Source organism: Anser anser, assembly GCF_964211835.1.
Source record: "Anser anser genome assembly, chromosome: 5".
Taxonomy (NCBI): domain Eukaryota; kingdom Metazoa; phylum Chordata; class Aves; order Anseriformes; family Anatidae; genus Anser; species Anser anser.
The window spans coordinates 10,027,576-10,047,548 of NC_139725.1; the positions used below are offsets into that span (position 1 = coordinate 10,027,576).

Genomic DNA, 19,973 nt, shown 5'->3' on the forward strand with positions numbered 1-19,973 from the left:
GTTTTTCAGGAAAAGGAATAGTAGGACTGAGAATGGCTTGACTATTTGATTATAGCTATGCTGATTACAGCACTAAAAGGTTTTACTGAAACACCTCACACACCCCTCCCCCCAAGCCAGAGCTTCTGATCGTGGCTTCTAATTGACAAAATACATTTTGAGAACGTAAGGATTAATTAAAATGCATACAGGCAGTGGAAAATGAGGTGTTTTGGCCATGAGGTTGTAATCAGGAAGTATCTGCAAGGGAAATGTCTCGAGTTATTTTTCCTCTTGACTGCAGCTGAAGATGACCACCTGGCTGAAATGGCACAGCTGCTTGCTTTTGTAGTATCTGCTTCAGCGTGTAATTGCGATGGTCCCTTCCTTCTAATTTCCGCATCGGTACCAAGCCGTGTTATCCTTGAGGAGGGAGGGGGAGCGTCGGTCTGTTTTATTACTTGGGTTTTATGAATAAGACATGTCGTGGAGTTGTGCCAAGGCCACCGAGGCTGAGCTGGTAGCTCGGCGTGCAGCGGCTTTCCTCACCTGGCTGCGGAAGCATTTGGTGGAAGGAGGTCTTCGTCCTTCGGTGCTCGGGCTGTTCATACAGTGCTCGCAGGGTAGCGTGGGGCTGTTGATAAGGTGGTGTCATTCCTCTCCCTTCCATAAATACAGCTAGCCCTCGGACTGGTAATGGGAAGCTGGAGACAAAGGGCTCATTCTGAGTAGAAAAGGAAGGATGAATCTCCGTGAGAGAAGTCGTCCTGCTGACATGTGCTAACTGAGGCTGTGGTTGAGCATCCTCTTGTGAAACTAGCTGGTGCGACTGGAGACGTCACTGCCCCGCACCTCTCCGTTCAGCTCCCACAGCAGGGACGGAGGAGCAAACCAAGAGTTCTCGTCAGCTGCTTTATTGTCAAGGCAGCCCGTTGAGCCGTCCTGGGTCGGTGTTTCAGAAATAGCCGGCTGACGGTGGGTTGGAAGCCGACGCGTGCCCGTGGTCCGTCTGCCAGCCCTGAATATTTGAACAGCTGGAGGAGGCAATTTCTTCACTCTCTCCCTCCAGCTTGAATTCCGAGAGGTGAAGTTCTAATGAAGAAAATGTGAGATGTAGGTTTCACGTGTGTTAGCAAGTTAAAAGCCTAAGCTTCAACTTGACCAGCTAGCATACATTAGAAACTTTTGCTGCCTTGTGTGTGCTGGAGCTTCAGACAGTGCGCCGGCGTGTCGCAACTTGCACCTTCGCATTCTCGTCAAGACAAACCTCTAGGCGAAGACTCCCAAGTAGAATTAACCACAGTCAGCTAAGATATTTTTAAACATCACCTACTTGGTCTGCACTAGATGCTAAATGATGTTTAAAAACATGTTGGCCAACCTGCGTTTAATTAATGTTTTCTTATCTGTGTGAGTCCTAAATCAGTTTGATTCTGGATGAGTTTCAGTCCTGCTGATACAAGAACAATGCTTCAGTGGCTTAGAAAGTTCTCACTGTGCTTCACAATCGCGTATTGTTTTCTGTCTGAGGGCTGAACCTTACGGTGTCAGACTTCGAGACCCGTCTTACAAGCCAGAATTGATTACGCTGCCTCAGCTGCCAGGCTGGGGCTGCCTGAAAGTATAAACCAGGTAAGAAACTTCTGGAGGCTGAGTGGCAGCCTCAGAACCTCTCGGGCTAGGCCTCCCCAGTTGCAGAGGTGTCTACATAAACTAGGTATTGTATTTGCCCGGTATGTATCTGAAGTGGTTAGAAAAATGGTAACAGATTTAGTTGCCAAATATATGTTGATTGAATCCACTTCCACATTTTGCAGTGTCACTTGCTAGATGCGTGGTCATTCAAATGATCCCATGCCTGGAAAATCAATAAATGTCAGGGCAAGAGACAGGCCGTATGGACAGAATAAAGCAGCTTTGAGGATTTACTGGCTCAACTGACTTCTTGTTTTCACCTTCTCATGTCTAACTGTCAAAGAGTTTTGTGATCTTGGAAACCCGAGCATCCGAATAATAGTATCTGCCAGAAGTGCAAAGCTGTAGTTGTTTCAAGAGCTGCATCCTAGCTGATGAAAACATATCTTGGTTGCCTTGATCTCTGCGTTTCTGCTTTACAGACTTGGTAAGTGAAATGGATCTATAGCTAGGAAGGAGTGTGTTGGTGCTGGAAGAGCTTCTGTCAGCTCAGTGTAGCGGACCACGTGCTGATCCACACAGGCAGCAGAGGGCCTGTGTCCATCTCGTGGCCTGTGATGAGGTTGGTTTCAAATCCACGCATCCAGCTTGAAAAGTCCAAGTCCTCTGAACTGGAGCTGTCAACCACAAGCCTCTGAGAACATCAGAGACCCTGCTCAGCAGCTGGCCCACCACTGTTGAAGTCATTCCCGTAGCACAGCGAGGTGCTCCCTATCTCTCAGTATCCACAGTGAAAAGGAGAAGTTAGTGCTTAGACATGGCTTTTGGAATCAACAACAAGAAAAAAGAAAATCCCCCCAAAAAGTCATCTCTTCTCCAGCACTGGCTTATTTAAGTTTGGCTATCATGGTGAGGAATGTGGGATGTTTGTCTCAGGTAGCTCCTTCTCCTATAAACGTGATGGCATCTGTAATAGCGCCTGTTTGTGCTCAAAGAAACACAGAAATCCAGAGTGGCAGAACCTAGATCAGCTTGTACAGACCCACCCTAGTGCTTTGGGGCAGCTATCCAGGGAAAGGTGTAGCTGGGAAGGAAGCTACTGCAACTTCCCAGCTTACAGCTACTTCCTACTGCAAAGGAAGGGTAGTTGCCATGACACGGTGCAAGACATGCAAAGGCAAATAGGGAGAAGATGTATTTTATAAAATAAGTTCTGCTTTCAAGGTAGGAGAAATTGAAGTTGTTTACTGCAACAACTTGTCATTATGACTGCAGAATAGTTGTTACCAATTCTCAAAGCAGCATGTTTTTACTGATTTTTAGAAAATTTCTGCAAATTTGTTTTTGTTTTTTGTTTTTTTTTTTCCTGGTGAATACTAATTGGGAGTACTGTGACAGCAACTCATATTGTGTAATAACTGTTTTAGGTTATATGTATTTCCTTAAGTGCACATGACGGTCCCTGATGGTCACCACTTCAAGGAGGTCTTGCCCAAATATTAGGCATCATTCAATTTGCAGGCAGTATCTCGCAAATTAATGACGACTCATGTTTTGCATAGAGGGAAGTACTCGCTTTTTTCGATATCAGTTATTTTCCTCTTAACAAGAAAAGAATATCACTATAAATATTCTGTGATAGTCCTTGAAAAGGAGTATCATACAACCACATTTTGTCTTACAGTAGGTGCTAGTGACTCTAGCCGAATATTTAGCATTAGAACTTACAGAGAGGCTGTAGACTTTCTTTTGTTCAGTTTAGTTTACTTGGTCTTTTTAAATTTCAGATCAGGAATGCATTTGGAAAACAAACTATTACCTTGGAGTTCACTATAGTTTATAGACAACTGGAGATGTGAACAAGTCTCGGGATGGGAAGTGCCTGCTCAGCCTGATGGAGCTGGTGCAGTTTCAGTGCTGGTTGTAGTTGTAGACCTTCTTTTTTGGTTCCTGATGTGTCTTGGCGTATGTAATCAGAGTTTTATAAGTAATGGTTGAGATTGTGGAATAAAGAAACCAGTGCAAGAAAAGGAGATGAGGATGAATGCATGTTCCATTAGCAGAAGCAGAATAAAGTATCCATTTAGTTAAGCTAAACTGGCACGGAAGAATTGGAGTAATCTGTAGGTTACTGATTTGCTTCACAGCAGTGCAGCAGGCTGCAGCTGACAGAAGTCCCAAAGGGGCCGTTTGCTTCTCACAGATAAGCAAAGTGAAGTTTAGTCCAGCAATACTGCTTCCACTTAAAAGCGTCCCCCCTTCTGCGGCTGCTGAGGACGGGCAGGAGCTGTCTGCACAGGCGTGTGCCCTCTCAAGGCATCGCTGCACGGGAGAAGCAGTGAGCCTTTGATATTTTCCTGCAAGCGTCTGTACCTCTTTTGTAAAACTTCAAACCTTTAGGAGTAAATTGCAGCATGTAACTATGGATCTCCAGCGCTTTTCACTTGTTGAAGTTAGAAGGTGGGTGTAAAATTGTCATCGTCTGCCTTTTCTGTATGGCTTAAAAAAAGCAGATAATCATACATTTTATCGATTCTTTGCACTTAAGGAAACAGAATTCCATTCCGAAGTGGCTACTTTGCAGGAATAAGTGGAACATGAAACTCTTTTCCTAGGTCTGAGAATTTAATCCATATTCTCCATTAGGTGTATCTGTAAGGCATTTTCAAAGGTTACTTCTGTAGCAGGAGAACTTGAAGCAAAATGCAAATTTGTGTGTGAAGCACAAGGAACCCCAAAAAAGCTGATGGTAGGGGTATGGACACGTATGTAAGGATGACAGAATAGTCTGGTGGAAGACAGCAAAAATGTAAAGAAATTGCTAAAGTGTGAGTGGGGAAGCAACCAAATGTTTTCCTTTAAGATGAAAGTATGTAGATAAAAGTTGGAGAATTAAAAGGAGACGGGGAACAGGCAGAGAACCGGTGGCAGACGGTCTGAAAGGAACTGTGAAAGGTTGACTCGATCTTGAATAGGAGTCTTGGGTCTCACTAGAAAGCAGCTAAGAAATAAAAATAATAAAGCTTGTGATTTCTTATGACATGTAAAGCTTTTATTGTGTGTCAACATATGAATTTTCAGTTGAGAAAGCCAGATTACAGTTGATCCGTGGAAAAAGTAGCCTATGTATTATTATGGGAGACAAAGACTGCCAGGTAGAGTTAGGAACACACAAAGGTGGAAAAAAAACAACAACCTGAACTAAAATAAAAAAAAAAAAAAGGCAAAACCTCTCTGTCTCTCCCGGTGTGTGTGTGTGTGTGAGAGAGAGAGGTTTTCAGAAGGACAGGAGGAGACCTATTCTTTGCTCAAGTAACTTGGGTTCACCACCATCTGGGATGAAAGACAAGCAAGATGTTTGTGTTGCATCCTGTCAAGATGAGAGTGGTGGTTTTAATTGTTATGGCCAAAGATGCATCCGTGGGACATCCTCCCTGATTTTGGAGTGACATGAGGGATTAACTTGGCTCGGTTACCATGCAGCAGGGTTGCCAGACTCATCATTGCAGAACTCTTAATTTCCCAAAAGAGAGCAGTCTTTGCTGCCTTCAGAACAGTTTCACTGCAAGAAGTGATGCTTGCTGTGTACTCTGGGAATTAGATAATGTGGAAGATTATTCCCCAGCCGGATTGTGTCCCGATTTCTGTAATAACAACAAGGTTTCCTCTACATTTGGAGATCATTTACTGTGCCACTTAAAATAATGATTAGAGTGTATCGGTCTCCTACCGGAAATGACAGGATAGCAGAATTATTTTGTCCTCCGTATGTCCTACTTACTCTATTATGCTAATACACTGAAATGAGTTTTGTCCTTTTGGATGTGTCCAAAATGGCAAAAATTTTATCCCAACAGTAGTCTATTAAATTACATTTTTACTGTTTGTCTCTGTAGACGGACCTATTTTATAGTCCTAGGCCTTTTGGAGAAAGAGCTCTCCTGAATGTTGATGTGACTTGGCCAGCCTAACTATGGACTGACTTTCAGCCTAGCTCTCTTAGTCTGTTCCCATTCAAGAGGAAGAAAAGGGTGGGTTCTCAGCTCCTGACAGCGTAGGTGTAGGGCTGCCTTCAGGTGTCACTTCGGAGCAGCTTGGAGTTGTCCCACCGTGGTGAGGAAGTTTCCAGGCCTGGGCCCGAGCAGACCAGGCAGGCTGCTGGGAAGAGGTTAAGCTTGCTTCTGTCCTGCTGGGGCTCTGAGCCTTGGCAATGCTGGGATTTTCCTCAGCCCACTTACGCCGTGTGTTTGTGAGAGAGAAACAGAGGTGCTTTATTTTTTTGTGTGTGTGTATATGTATAAAAATTATACTTTAAACTCTGAATGTGTCTATTTTTCAGACATGCTGTAAGGAGGTATGTGGAAAACCCAACTGCACTATTTCAGTGACATTTCAGTGCGTGTGCTGTATACGCGCTACGTTATGTGCCATTATTTGCTCTTTTCTCTCTTTAAAATGAAGCTGATTATGCAAAGAGAAATCCCTCCATCCGCCCAGCTGCTGCGTGCTGCAGCAGAGGGAAGTAAGCGTGCTGAGAGCGGCGTCCAACACATTCGTCCTTGCCTACTGGAGAGCTGCAGCTCCAACCTCCTAATGAGTAGCTATGCTCCCCAAGGCTAGGACACGAATGATAAATGTATATTTGGCAAACTGATTAGTAAAGCCTTTGCACACTTGGCTAGTTGTATCCTGTTTCCTGGAAGGCTGCCAGATGGAGGAGAAACGGAAATGTATTGGATTGCAGTTTTTTTCTGCTGGTTGGTTGCAAAAGGCTGAATAAACAGGAGTTGCCTTGAGGTAGGCTGAGTCTTGCTATTTGAAGTCACGCAAGCCTTGCTTTGGCTAAGTTGTATTTTGTTTCCAGTGCTCTGTAAATTGTGTTAGGGACACTCGGTGAGGCTGGGGGAAGGTTGTTCAACTGGCTTTAGTTTAGCTTTCTAAAACAAATCATAATCCTGAGTCTCTCTGGGAGGAAGAAATTACAGCAGATGCCTGATATGTCACACACCAACCCATTTAACTGGAAACCTCAGCAGAGCTGGAACCAGAGCTGCTTGACAAACATTCATCAGGACTGCTGCGTTTTGAAGCACGTGTTAGGTAATCAGCATCCACTATTGTTTCGGTGCCAAAATAATTCAGTGCTGAAGTCTCAGTTAAATTTCTCTTGATTTAAGGATTTCTATTTTGATGTTTTGAATGCTTTTTAAAACAAACATGTGTTCTGCAGATCACTGCCAAAATTACTGGTGTAGAGACCCAGCATGTTTAATCTATTTCTTTCAGTTTACAATGACCTTCTTAGGAGAATGTTAAAACGAAAGCCATGAAATACTGGAGAACTTCTCTCCCCACCCCCCCCCACCCCCTTTAAGGTGTAAAAAAAATGATTTGGGGCTGCTACTGGCAACAAAATGAATTTGGGGAGGCAGATATTTAGTTGCCATTTGGAATTTTTCATTCCTGTTAAAAATTCAAAGTATTTGAAAAATCATATCACAGCTCCCAAGTCCCGAGGTTCTTTGCAGATGGGGGATTTCAAGAATAAGTGTATGTTGTTTCTCCTTTTCTTCTGGTTCAGGGCTGCCCAGTTATATACAAGCCACGCGAGCTTTTCACAGCAGTCAGCTCTCTATTTTTTTATTTTTATTATTATGATTTGTTAACAGCAGGTGATGAACTTTAAGCATGCTTGAGATGATGTTGGAGCCGAAGCTATGGCGATTGGGGTGTGCATGGGAATGATGGAAACTAAAAGCAAGTTCTCTAAAAGCAAGTAGGATCTGCAGCTACCATCCTGTTTACCGTGAGCAATCCTCTTCTCCCTTCGCTCACAAATGAAATCGTCTGCCTTTGATGAATGGATTTAATAAACATAACTGTTATGCTCTGTATTAGGCAGCATTCGATTAAGCCATTAATTCTGCTATGAGCAGATTGCTATTGGAATCAAATGCTCTGGGTGATCGCTGCTATGTGGTTAGAGAGCAAGATCAAATGTAATTGTGTTGTTTTGTTAAGCTGATCCTTTAGATGATGCCACTTTATTTCCTTATTTTCCTGTTGGAAATAGTATTTTCTCCTAGTGTGGCTGTCTCACTTCAGTTTCCGGTAGCAGTGGTGTGTCGTGATGTTCTTTGAAGCACATATACTGCTTCTCACTTATGAACGCTGTGTTGTACGTGGTACTTCCACCAGATGATTTCGTTACACGACCTCTTCCAACATTGATTTTGCTTAGCTTGGGTATGAAACCAAGTCTGAAAGCAAAGACCTGGCCTGAAATGATGGCGTCTTTTGGCAGCTATGGATCACCAGGTGTTCTGCGTTGTTGTCCTTATCCCTAAAACATACACCTCGTGTCCCAGCTATCCGCAGCTCAGCAAAGGTTGGACCACACGGGGTCTGCTGGTCAGGATGCGGGCAAAAAGGTCGTCGAAAAAAGGAGAGGGGGATGGGAGGAGCTGCTGGGAAGCAGCTGTTGGGGCTGATGTTTCTGCTTTGTCTTCTGCAGTGCCTCCTGTATGTATTGCTGCTGGTCTCGCAGTTGTTTTCCCAGTTGGGTTGTGTTAGCATCTAGCAGTCCAAGGCTGAAAGCAGCCTCGGTTGGAGGCAGTGGGATTACTGCTGCGGATGCTGTTCCCTTCCTTCTTTCTCGCTTCCCAAAACAGTTTTCTTTCTGAAAAAAATATCCAAAGAGCTGACAACAAAGTGAAGGATGACCAAGACAATTGTCTTGGTGATGTTGGCAGGCTTTCTGTCAGCTGTCAACGCTGTAAATGTACAGCCTGCTTGTGAGTACCGTTCACGTTTGAGACTCCAGTACAAACTTTTCCCTCCCTCTCCTTACCATCTAGCTATTTTTACTTCACTGCAGTTTCTTTAGAAACTGCTGCATAGATTAAAACCACATGTATATCAGAGCATGTGTTTCACTGAAGCAATGCTGAAAGCCTGAGGAATTGCACTGGTAGCGGGAAATGAACTTTTCTCAAACCTAGTACCATAAGGAGATTCTTTATTGTTCTGTAGTGCTTTTTTTTTTTTTTCCCTAGCATGTTTGCACAAGTATATCTGTGAGGCTGAGTGTATCCCGGTTGTGAAAAGAGTGTAATGACTGAAGCAACTGATACAAACTTGGAAGATCGTAAATATAGCATAAGTGGATGCAAAATACCTCATTGCTTGCAAGATTTCTTGTGTTGGTGATTTGTCTTGTTAGATGATTGTAGAAGTACTGTATTTTATGACTGAAATTATTATTACAATTTTTTTCCAGGCGACTGGCCGGCAATGACCTTTCTTTTATCCATCCGAAGGCCTTGTCTGGGTTGAAAGAACTCAAAGTTCTGTAAGTAATCGGGTTTTAGAGCTTCGTAGCTAGATGTATGCTTTCTTATTGCATAGTCAGCCTATTTACTGATGGGCTGCCTTGAGATTTTTTTTCCTGCCTTTCTCTGCTAAAACAGTATTGTGTGTCCCCCCCCCAAATTTACAGCGCTCCTACATTTTATATAAAGCCTAAACAGAAATTACTGCATCCCGTTAGAACACTGAGTTTTTTTTTCCAGACGTATAGCTTGTAGCAGAGGAATCCTAAGGAGGAAAAATCCTGAAAAGGGCATATAAAGCTTTTTTGTTGTTCTCCACCCCCACATCTTATTGCATCAGGTAGTGCTAGTGCTTACAGAGATTTATGATACCGGTTGAACTTTGCACCATACCCTACCGGAGATATAAGTCATTCTGAGAGTTTCATGCTGCTTTAGGTGAGAATGACTTACTGTTAGAAAAAAAGTTCAACTACTTTTCTATAGCTAAGGATAAAAACAGCTTTTTGCTCTTTGGGGTTTTAAAAACCTCTACCCAGAAATTGTAGCATTTATGCAGATACAAATATTTCCAATTGCTGGTAGGGTAATAGATAGTTAATTAAACAGGTATTTAAATAACCTAATGACAAAGGACTTTGAGGTTTTAAAGAAAGAAGCATAAACACACAGCATAAGCAGGATGCAGATTAGGAAACTGCTGATCTGCAAAGATGTTTTGTGAATTGAATGCACAATATGAAGGCCCTTGAAGGTATCTCTGTTGAGATACTCAACTCTGGAGAAGCCTGAAATTTTCGCAGTTCCTGAAAAAATTGGTGTTTAGATATTAATTAACAGGTAACCTTACATGTCCAATTACAGTTACCCTAATATGAACCAAAACCTAATAATATTTCATAATGTTTGAGAATCTTAATTATTTAAATTCTCTTTATATGAAAGTACTCATCATGCCATGCTATGGTGTCCCATAAAAGAAATTCTAAAAATACAGCATAACTGAATTCCACTTGGCTCTAGTTTTGTTCTGTATCTTTTTAATGTTGTGCCCAGAGGTGCTTTGTTGGGAATAAACTTTGTAAATTAGATTGCTAACACATTGTGTATTGATGCGGCTTTAAGAAGAATTAGAGGTTTGTGTATTTTGTAGCATGTATAGGAAGATTTCACAAGAAAATAATAAAATGTCATTCGTTTTAGCAAATTTGTACTAGCATTAAACTGTTTGGCCTCTTCAGTGAGTTCTCAGGAATTTCAGTGTGTTATGTCAGAATCTTATTGTCTGCAAGTTAATACCATTAATGAGTTGCAAATGCAGCTCAAATAGACCATTTTCTTGTTTCATCATTGTCTTTTGGTATGTTGTCTTGATAATCGCACGTGCTCTTATGTGCATTAGAAGTGAACCGTGGGCTCTTCTGTCTGCTCTGCTGTTTGTATAAAGATGATTGTCAAAGTCTACTACACTAACACACTGGAAATTTTTACAGAACCCTACAGAACAATCAGCTGAAGACCGTACCTAATGAGGCCATCAGAGGATTAAGTGGTTTACAGTCCTTGTAAGTTTTCTTACTTGGCTTTTCTTCTTGCATTGTTCTCCAAGTCCCACTTTCGGTCACTTCGTACAAGTTTGCTTCATTCTGTAAACTTCTGAGGTATAATCGTTTGTGTAATAATGTACCCGGACTTTCTGATATTGCTGTTTCAGCTGAGGCAAAGTTTTCCAAGTTCACAAGGTATTGTATTCATTGTCCTTGGGGTGTTCCAGACCCAAACTCTTTCAAAACCCAAACCCAGGTACATGATTGCTGTATAAATGTAGAGGTGGTGGAGTTAAGTATTTATCATTCTTATGCATGTCCTAAGGTGTTTAAGCAATTTTAAAACGTTGTGCAAAAATGAATCATGCCCGAGTCTTTTGTATCTGGAGGAGGAAAGGGGGTTTCTGGGAAGGAGCAGTGCTTGAGACATGCATAGTATTGGTTTTACTGGAAGGTGTTGAAATCACATAGACAGTTACGAACGCCTCAGCCATTATTGCTAGTTGCTCATAAGGTATTTCGTATGTGCTTATGCTATCTCATGGCTTATTATGTTTTATAAAGCATCTTAATCAGACCTTAATAGTTAGCTACAGCTCTCTAGGTGGTAGATACTTATCACTGATGAGGAGGCGGAGGGGGGGAAGGGTTTCAAAATTTTTCCTCCTTTCTGCTTACCTACAGAGAGAGGGCAGATTATCTACTCCTTCTGTGCCAAAACTCAGGTTTCTGGCTAAGATCCTGTTTCTTTGTGTTGCATCAGATTACGGAGTAGTTGTGCAACTCTTGCAAAGGTGCTTTCTGCATTCCCTGAGCTTGGATCTTGGCCACTACATTCTCATGGTTGCTCCTGTATTCCCGCCTTTTCCATCTCAAGAAACCCCAACAAGCTGCACGGGGCACTGTGAGACTGGCTGCAGGTTATCCCACGGCGGAGCAGGAGTGGGACAACGTGTAGCGCATGCCATGGGGGCTGCTGCTGCTCATCTCAGGGCTGCAGTCTGCTTGGTGCGGAGGTTGTGCATCGTTATATAACCCCGCCAGATGACGTGATATGAATAACCCTGTAGTAAGATTTCTAAAGAAGAACCAAAATGCCTCCCTCCTTGCTTCCAGCACTTCTGAGGTGCCAAAGAAGAAACTGCTTCAGTAAATACTTGTTTTCTAAAAATAATCCATTTCATTTTCGATGAATATGCTTTTGTCTCTGCTTATTTACAGTAACGTTTGTTCTGTATTTGAAGTTCAAAATATTTAATCTCCAGTTGTTGGTTTGGTAATTTTATGGGCAAAAGAAAAAGGTCAAAGTTAAGGGGAAAATGATAAAGACATCATTTTTCTCTTTCTTTTGAAATTAATATACTTGGATATGGTTAGAAACAAGTTGTTCAAAAAAGCAGATATTTTAGGTTTTAAAAAAAAGAACACTGATTATGCAATACCAAATGATATAAGTGATATAATCGTGTGATACAGTGTCATTGATACTGAAACATGAAGCCACAATTCCAAATGTGGTGATGTCTGCTGTTCTGGGAGCTTCGGTGTTCGTAGACAAATGATAAACTATCAATTTTAGGAAGGTCCAAAAGGAGAAAATTGGATTAATAAGTAGCTAGATGTTTGTTTTTTCTTTTTCTGAGGAAAACCAGATTGTGTTTTCAAGAATTACTGTGAGAAATACAGTGGACAAATCCAGTCTGGAAGTCACTGAATATCAGTGTCAGAAAGTCAAAGAGTTTTCTTCTCTTTTTAGAAAAGCGTAGTGAGAAATGTGAAGCATTTTTCCTGTGTGATCGGTATGCTTCACCAGAATGCATTTCTGTCATTTTCACGTTTCAGGAAACCTTCGAATTTCTTGCATCGCTTGTAGAAATTGCAAAGTAGTTAGGCAGATCCCCTGCTAATATAGACAGCACCTTCTGGCAAAAGAATATTGGACTGGTCCTCTGAATTCTGTGTGAGCATGGAAATCTGAATGCCTGTGTGCTGCTTTATTTAGTAAAAAAAAAAAAAAATGCAAACAAACAAAAACTTTTTGAAAGAATGTGTCAAAAATGGATTTAAAGCTCCTGAGCTGCTCTGACCTTCTAGAACAAATAACTTGTTGCAGAATATATGCTTCTACCTATTTATATATAATCTCAATCCAAAAACTGCAAGTTTAAACATCGCTTAACTGAATGTCTTTTGGCAGTTGCCCAGTTTGCTCTAAAGGTGGCTTTAGGGGGATTTTTTCTTGGTGAAGACACGGTTTGCTTGTTCATAAAACTTTATAGTATATTGATAATCTGAGCTTGGTTTGCAGCTCCCATAGAACCCTGTCTCGTTTCAGTCTTAATGTGCTCCAAGTCCCGGCTGCGTAGGAAGGCAGTTGCCACATTGTGTGCATTAATGAGCCCAGTAAACATACCTGGGTTGAAATAAATGAGATGGTTACAGGAGCTTCATGATTCCGAGTGTTTATACTATAGCTGGAGAGTAGCCAGTGTGGTTCAGAATACTAAATGACAGCTCTTTATTTTCTGTTTATATTGGATATTTTCCCAGCTCTGGCCTCCTAAAGAGAGTTAGAAAAGAGTTATTATTTATGAAAATGAAATTTTACCAAAAGGAAGAGTTCTGGTGAGTGGAAACTCACTTTTTAGCACCTCAGAAGAGCTTATCTGGCAAGATATGCTCTCACATTGCGCGATGCAGCGATACCTGTGGGCAGAAACTGGGACCGTGGGACTGTGCTGCTGGGATGGGAGCCGCCAGCTGCTTCTGCCTGCAGCTTTTGGGAGCAGAGAAAGCTGATGAGTAAGGAGCTACACACGGAAGCAATACTGCACTGACAGTGTATTTTTGTTACTACAAGGTAATGAAGTGGCATCTTACATTGCTTAAGTCTGGGAATGGTGTTGGTGAGGTTTACCGGCAGTCCAAGGGTCACACAGAGAGGGGCAGCAAGGTGGTGTGCCGCTGTGATGGTGTGTGCAGATACTGAAAGGACTGGGAAATAACTTCAGAGGGTCACTTGTTTCAGTGTTTTAGCGTAAGGTGTGTATTTGACTGTGATAACTTTTTTTTGGTAATACTGTTTATTCTGGGATTTAACCCAGAAATGGTTCTTTAAGCTACAGCAGTTTCCACGATTCCTCTAACTCACCCCCAGAAGCCCAGATAAACTGAATTCTTTGTCATAACACAGAATTTTCTAGTACAAACCAGAGCATGATGAATACTGAAGCTACTGCATTAAAAAAATATATTAAAAAAAAATCAGGTGCTTTGGAAAAGAGAACTGTATTCCATCTGAACTCAGAAAATGGATTGCTGCTGCTGTTGTGTCGGGCATTTGCCATCAAACCCGTGAGTCATTTCTGAAAGCTCGTCAATGGCCACCAACCCGTCAGAGACCACGTCTTGTAATTGCAGCCGGGGAAGCGCGGAGCTGTTGGCCCTGCACATGTGCACACACGCCCGCGCGCAGGGAATGTTCGAGCGTTCTCCAGTACCAGTTCAAAGCACCGCAGCCTCGGTGTTGTTCCAGATTCCCAAACGGTGGTGTTGGGACGGAGCCAGTGCCGCACTCGGCTGTGGTAGCTCCTGCCTTGCTCTGTGTGTGGGCGTTCACCCGAGCTGCAGGTATGTGGCCGCGTGCACCGGGCCAGCTGCGAGCATCCGTGGTACCCAGCCAGCTCCGAGCAGCGAGGCCCCGCCAGGGAGGAGCTGAGAGCTGAAGGCTGGGGTCCTGCTGCGGGACGGAAGGAAATGAGAGCGGCACCTTGCTTCGCAGGGCAAAGGTGTACAGTAAAAGGGTGGGAACAGGGGATGGAGGCGTATTTCGGCCACATTTTAGATATGCTGTAGCACATACCTCCTCTAACCTCGCATCTCTAGCATCCAGTCCGTCTGTGGCTGTCTGGCTGTCTTGGAAGGATCCCTTATCTTCCTGTATATACAACAAACAACAACAAAACCCACAAATCACTTCTAGAAACGTTCTGCTAGTACCGTAATTGAAATACACAGCTTCAAGTGGTAGTTCGCAACGATGACAAAGATTTTAGTAATGTAACATATAGAAACTGAAGCACATTGACAGGTGTCACAAGGGAAGATCCCTGAATTTGGAGAAGACCACACAAACACTGCTTTATATTAAAAAAAAAAATAAAATAAAATGCAAGGTTCAGCTTGCTTCTTAAAAAAAAAAAAAAAAAGTCTTAGAGCTTCTGTTGATAATTTTGTGTTTCTGGATTACCAAATCTTGAAGGACCGGGGGTATCTGTAAGGATAATCTTCAGTGGAAGACTAGAAGATGTTGATTAATAGCAGTAACTAGATGAAGTTAGCAAGCATCCTGTCTCAGATGATGCACGCTCCTTCAACAGTTGTAGATACTTTTTTTTTTTGAATGAATCAACTTTGAATGGGTTTTCTCTAGAGGTTTTTCATTTTCCTTCTTTGCTGTTACTAAAATGATAAAAGGAACCAGCCTTCAAGTGTGTCTGTTGTCAGCTGAAGAGTTAAACTCTCAGCGTCAGAATGGGAAAGGGAGAAATCTGCACACACTTTACATTGTTTTTGCAGGTTAAAAACAAATTTAAACGTTCTGAATGTGCTTTTCCCTTCAAGAGCTCTCCTCAGCATGTTTGGTTGTGCTGAAAGATCTTTAAATATGCAGAAGTTAAAATATACTGCTTTGGAAACTTTGCATACTTGCTGTAGGACAAATAAATTAAAAAAAATAATAAATTTCTGTGCTATGTGCATTTTTGGGAGCTCCTCTGATTTTCTTGTACGTGAGGCATGGGTATTTCTTGTGAACCTCAGGATTCTCTGGGCATTTTGTATCTTATTTTTTCAGTCTAGGCTTGTTTAAGGCACTGCTAATGTTTAAATAACAATCAATAAATGATTTAGAAACAGAACGCATTGGAAACTTACCTGGAGTGGTGGAAATTATCACTCTTCTGCTTATTGGTTGTTTTTCTTTTCCTTTTCACAGCATATAGGTAAAGACCAGCTGAATCTTCTATGGGCAATTGGCAGCAAACTCGGTGTAATTTCTGCTTAGTACCATTTGAAGCATTTCAGTGGGAGAAATATACGTGCTGTCAAATCAATACTGGTGATTGAAATACCTTTGGCATGTATCATTTGTTTCTGAGAGCTGCCGTAAATTTGTCTTCAAATAAAGCAAATCCTTGTACTGATGTTCACAATACGCAAGGTGCAGAGAGCAGCTGTTTGATGCAGTGAGCAAACGAACTAAGTATGTTAAAGTACCTCTGTTAACACGGCAGGTTTACTGCCTTACATTGTAGCGGAGTTTCCGATGTATTAGTCTTATCAGGACTCAACTTCAAAACCTAAAAATCAACTCCAGTGTTATTTGAGTGATTTCTTTGTGGTTTTTGAAGGAGCACTTTAAAGAGCAAAGTTCTTTAACGATTGCCATTGAGCAGAAGTGGTTTTACACAAGAGTCGGGAGTGATTTTCCTTTTATTAGCATCAATGTTCAACTCTTGCTATTAGTACAAGGCTGTTACAGTTTCTCCATCACTGAAACCCGGACTGCTGTGTGTGGTTGCAGGTGAGAGCTAGCGTGGGGACCGGCGAGGCTGTGACAGAAGCCAGAAATAAATCTGACAGTCTCCTCTTCCCTGGCAAATATCGATAAAAGGCATGGCAGGGTTACGAGATGCAGTGCAAGTACATTTGTAACGAGTATTGCTAAAACTGCATGCATGAGGTGTCTTCTTCCACTGTAATGTATTCAAAAAGCTGGATGGCATGCCATTGTGCCTCACAAGTATCTGCCCCAAAATTGTCTGTGCTCTGCACACACCAGCATGTTCCTGGCAGGCCTGGGCTGAGGCTTTCAGTACAGAGTTTTGAGAAAATTTAAGATATACTGGACTCAGAATGGTAATGTTACGTGTGCTTATATAATTCACGTACACACACGCACTTAGGTGTTAGTTAGACTTTGGAACTCTTATTCATTTGAATTAAGGTAGGAGTTCTTATTAGTTTTACGGTTTCCTTTATGTGAAGTTAATTGTTTGTAGATCTTTCATTTGCTTTGTTCTTTACCTGTTCTAACAATACGTTAAAATCTCGCGTGAGAGCTGTTGAATGTATAGGCTTTTGTTGTGCTCCTGCTCTTTCTTCTTGTGCACTTGTTGGAGTTTGTGTGAGGAGAGAACCCAACAGGAAATGCCAATGAAGATGACAGCTCAGAAGGTAAACTCTGAGTTTAGAGACTAAAATTTGAAGGCCTCTCACAAGTCAGTGCTTATAGGGCAGCTGGAACTGGAGTAGCTTTTGAAAGATGAAGGAATTTAAGTATATGCTGCAAGCTCTAATTTCAAGACCATAGAACATCCTTAAAACCAATGGAAAAGGACAGACTTCATTAAAGGTCAGTCTAAACAGCAAAGAAGATTTCCTGTACTTCGTTAGCTATTAGTGCTAGTGAATACTCTCGTGCCATCGGAAAGAAAAGGTGTGGTGCTGAATTGCACTATTTTATGGAAGCTGTCAAATATTCTGGTTTTGCTTTTCAGTTGTTTCATGAAGTACACTGTTGCGTGCATGCCATGTTATACAGAAGCATCACAGCTGTGATTTCCACAGTGGAAGTAATGTAGATAAGCTTAAATTTTACCGAGGGGTGTGGGGAGGTGGGGAAGTAAGAATAACTGTGGCATATCAGGTTTACACCAAGAGGAATGAAGGAACACAAACTGTGAATGAGACAAAAATGGCTGAATTAGTTAAAAATAAATCTCGACGTCTGATAACTAATAACAGAAATTGAGCTCCAATAAATTATTTTTTTCTGTAACCCTAGTAATACCCAGTTGGGTTCTTTTTAATGTTATACTTGCTCCTGTTACATTTGTAAATCACAGGTTTTCCCTTTAAAGCTGTAAATGCAGCTCAACAAGAGCGCTATGCAAACCTTCGGTTTTCAGCTATTTTGCTGAGATGTCCGATGGCCTTTGGGGAAAGCTGGGGCCAGCACACTGCTTTTCAGACTCGCAGAGCAGGCAGCTGCTATGTAACTGGGGGATTGGAGGGATGCAACCCATCACAGCATGCTGCCCCGTCTGCCTGCTTAACTTGGGCTTTATGATTTGGCATCAGTAATTACTTCCAGCTCGGTTCAGACATTGCTGTTGGTTAGATGATGCCAAGAAGCCACAGAGAAGGAAGAAAAATGCCCTTTCTGTCTTCCACCCGCTCTCCCGCTCCATGGGAACGGTGGCTGTTTTGCCTCTCCCCCCTCGGGTTTACTGCTGGGGGCAGAAGATGAAAATTAGAGATTGAAGGGCTGTGGAGAGCCATCGGCGTATGACCCCGATGCGGAGTTACGTGGGTTCTGGATGGGGCTAAGAGCAGGGCCAAGGTCCCGACCAGGGGAGCACCTCGGTGACCTGCCTGGCTCCCTGGCCCTGCGCATCCGTCCTTCTGCCACCCGCCTGCCGGTGAGCGGCCGGAGGGACAGACCCCGGCCTGGGATTTCTGTGGGTTTTGTTGTTGTTGTCTGTTCGCTTGTGTGGTTGTTTTGTGTGTTTTTGCCCAAATCTTCTTGGATAAGTGGAATTTAATAAGGAGCACAATGAAAGTACAAGCATAGGTGGAGACAGGTAGTCCCAGGGACTAAGTGCTGCCTGCCTCTCAGGGTGTGCTGCTTCTCTTACAAAAATAATAATAGAAAAATCAGTTGAAGAGAAGACTCGGATATATTTATTCCACTGGAAAATAATTCTTTTGATCTTCAGGGAGGTGTGTGAATTCAGGAGGGAGAAGAAAGACAGGTAATTTCTATTTTTTTTTTTCTGCAGCAGAGCCTCAGGCTTTTTTTCTCTACCTGCTCCCCCCCCCCCCCTTTTTTGTAATTATCACCAGACATTTAATTTCTCTGAAATGTTCCAGTCTTGAAGCACGCTAAAAGCATTCAAACAGAATGGTGTACACACCTGTCAGACCATGGGGCAACTGATAAGGGGATGCCAATATATGAACCATAGGAATTAGCTCTTTGATATATAGCTTTAGAGCTAATGGCACCTCCCTCGTCTTAGGAAAAGAGCCTTTTGGCTGCGGTTTTGTAAATTCCTGCTTATATCAGTGTATTTGTTGCTTAATTTTGTGTATTCCTTGACTTGTTATTATATGGAAATTCAGCTGCTGACATGTTTTTCTGAATAACTGGGAATATTCAAACCACGTACAGCACAACAGCAAGACCCTCTTTCACAGAAGTAGACGAAGGGTATTAATGCCTTATGGATATTATGTGGAGATTTCTTAAGACGGTGTGATCAAGCTTTTCTTCTTTCTTTGAATTTACCGTATATTTCACATTTTGGAGAGAAAATAATTAGGCTAATGCTGACCACTTTGGTAAACCCAACATTTTAACATCTTAATTGTTCAAGGTTGATTTAGATGCAATAAAATGTATCCTCACAGGTATGCACAGTGCTGTAAGCTAGGCTGAAACAAGATGTTTCCAGCTGACTGCAGGTGGAGCAATGTACAGAAACACCTCCCCTTCTCTTGGCCCTTTCTGCCTTCCCAGTATGGTCCAGTGAGCTGGGCTGGCTGATCTTCATCTGCTCTTGTACACGGTGAAAGAGGAGAGAGCCCAGAAGCCCCCTCGTGATTACTGGAGCCATGGTGACCGTGCACAGGGACAAATGTGGAGCAGTCACCTGGGCCATCCTGCGCCTGCCGAGAGGGCCAGGATGAATGGCTGCAGGCAATGACTTCTTAAACTGATCCGGCTAGATTTTCAAGAGCATGTCTGATCATGGCTTCAGAAACGCAGTGCGTGCTTAATATAACTCCCAACCCGTGCTGTGCTGGTTTGTATCATAATAAGCATCAGCGTTAATGGAGTGCATACGAGTTTTGTCTCCCCAGACAGCAGCATACATAACACAACTGGTACGCCAGTCATCTCAAGCTAGTTATGCAAGGTGTTTTCTTCCACGTTTGCAGTGAAGTCACCAGGTTTCAGCTCTGTGTTGACCTGCAGAAGACTGAATGCCAGGCACTCTCAGCCCTACACAGACTCAATTTGTTACAGTTCTCTTTCTGTTTTTTTGTTTTGTTTTTTTTTTAATAATTAGTTGGTTTTGTTTTCTTTTTTTCTTTTTTCATCTTGTGGGCTATCATTGCTTGCCTTTCATGTCCTCCACTTACGAAGAATAGTGCTTTATTAATGTTTTTTGCTTCTTCCTGGGTCATCCCTCGCAGCTGCCCGTTCTTGGGGCTTCTGTCCGTGTAGACCCAAACTTAAGCTTTTACTCCGGATGTTTTTCCATTTTTATCCCTGACACAGCTGGTTATGTAGCAAAACATGGGCAAACCCAAACCAGGCCGTCTGTACGTTCTGCCTGCTGTGGCTGCCAGTGATGCTATCCAAGTCACCATGCTGCTGGAGTAGGAAGATGAAAAAGCACGTTGATTCAGA

At 42.4% G+C, this 19,973-nt stretch overlaps 1 protein-coding gene across 3 annotated transcripts in view; it reads left to right on the forward strand.

Annotated features, from left to right (window-relative positions):
• The window catches only part of LGR4 (leucine rich repeat containing G protein-coupled receptor 4), a 75,378-nt gene that overhangs the window by 37,512 nt on the left and 17,893 nt on the right, over positions 1–19,973 (forward strand). For all 3 annotated transcript variants that reach the window (XM_083838647.1, XM_083838646.1, XM_083838648.1), the window contains exons 3-4: positions 8,894–8,965; positions 10,439–10,510. In XM_083838647.1, the coding sequence (XP_083694773.1) occupies positions 8,894–8,965; positions 10,439–10,510 (144 nt within the window). The remainder of the gene's footprint in view (positions 1–8,893; positions 8,966–10,438; positions 10,511–19,973) is intronic.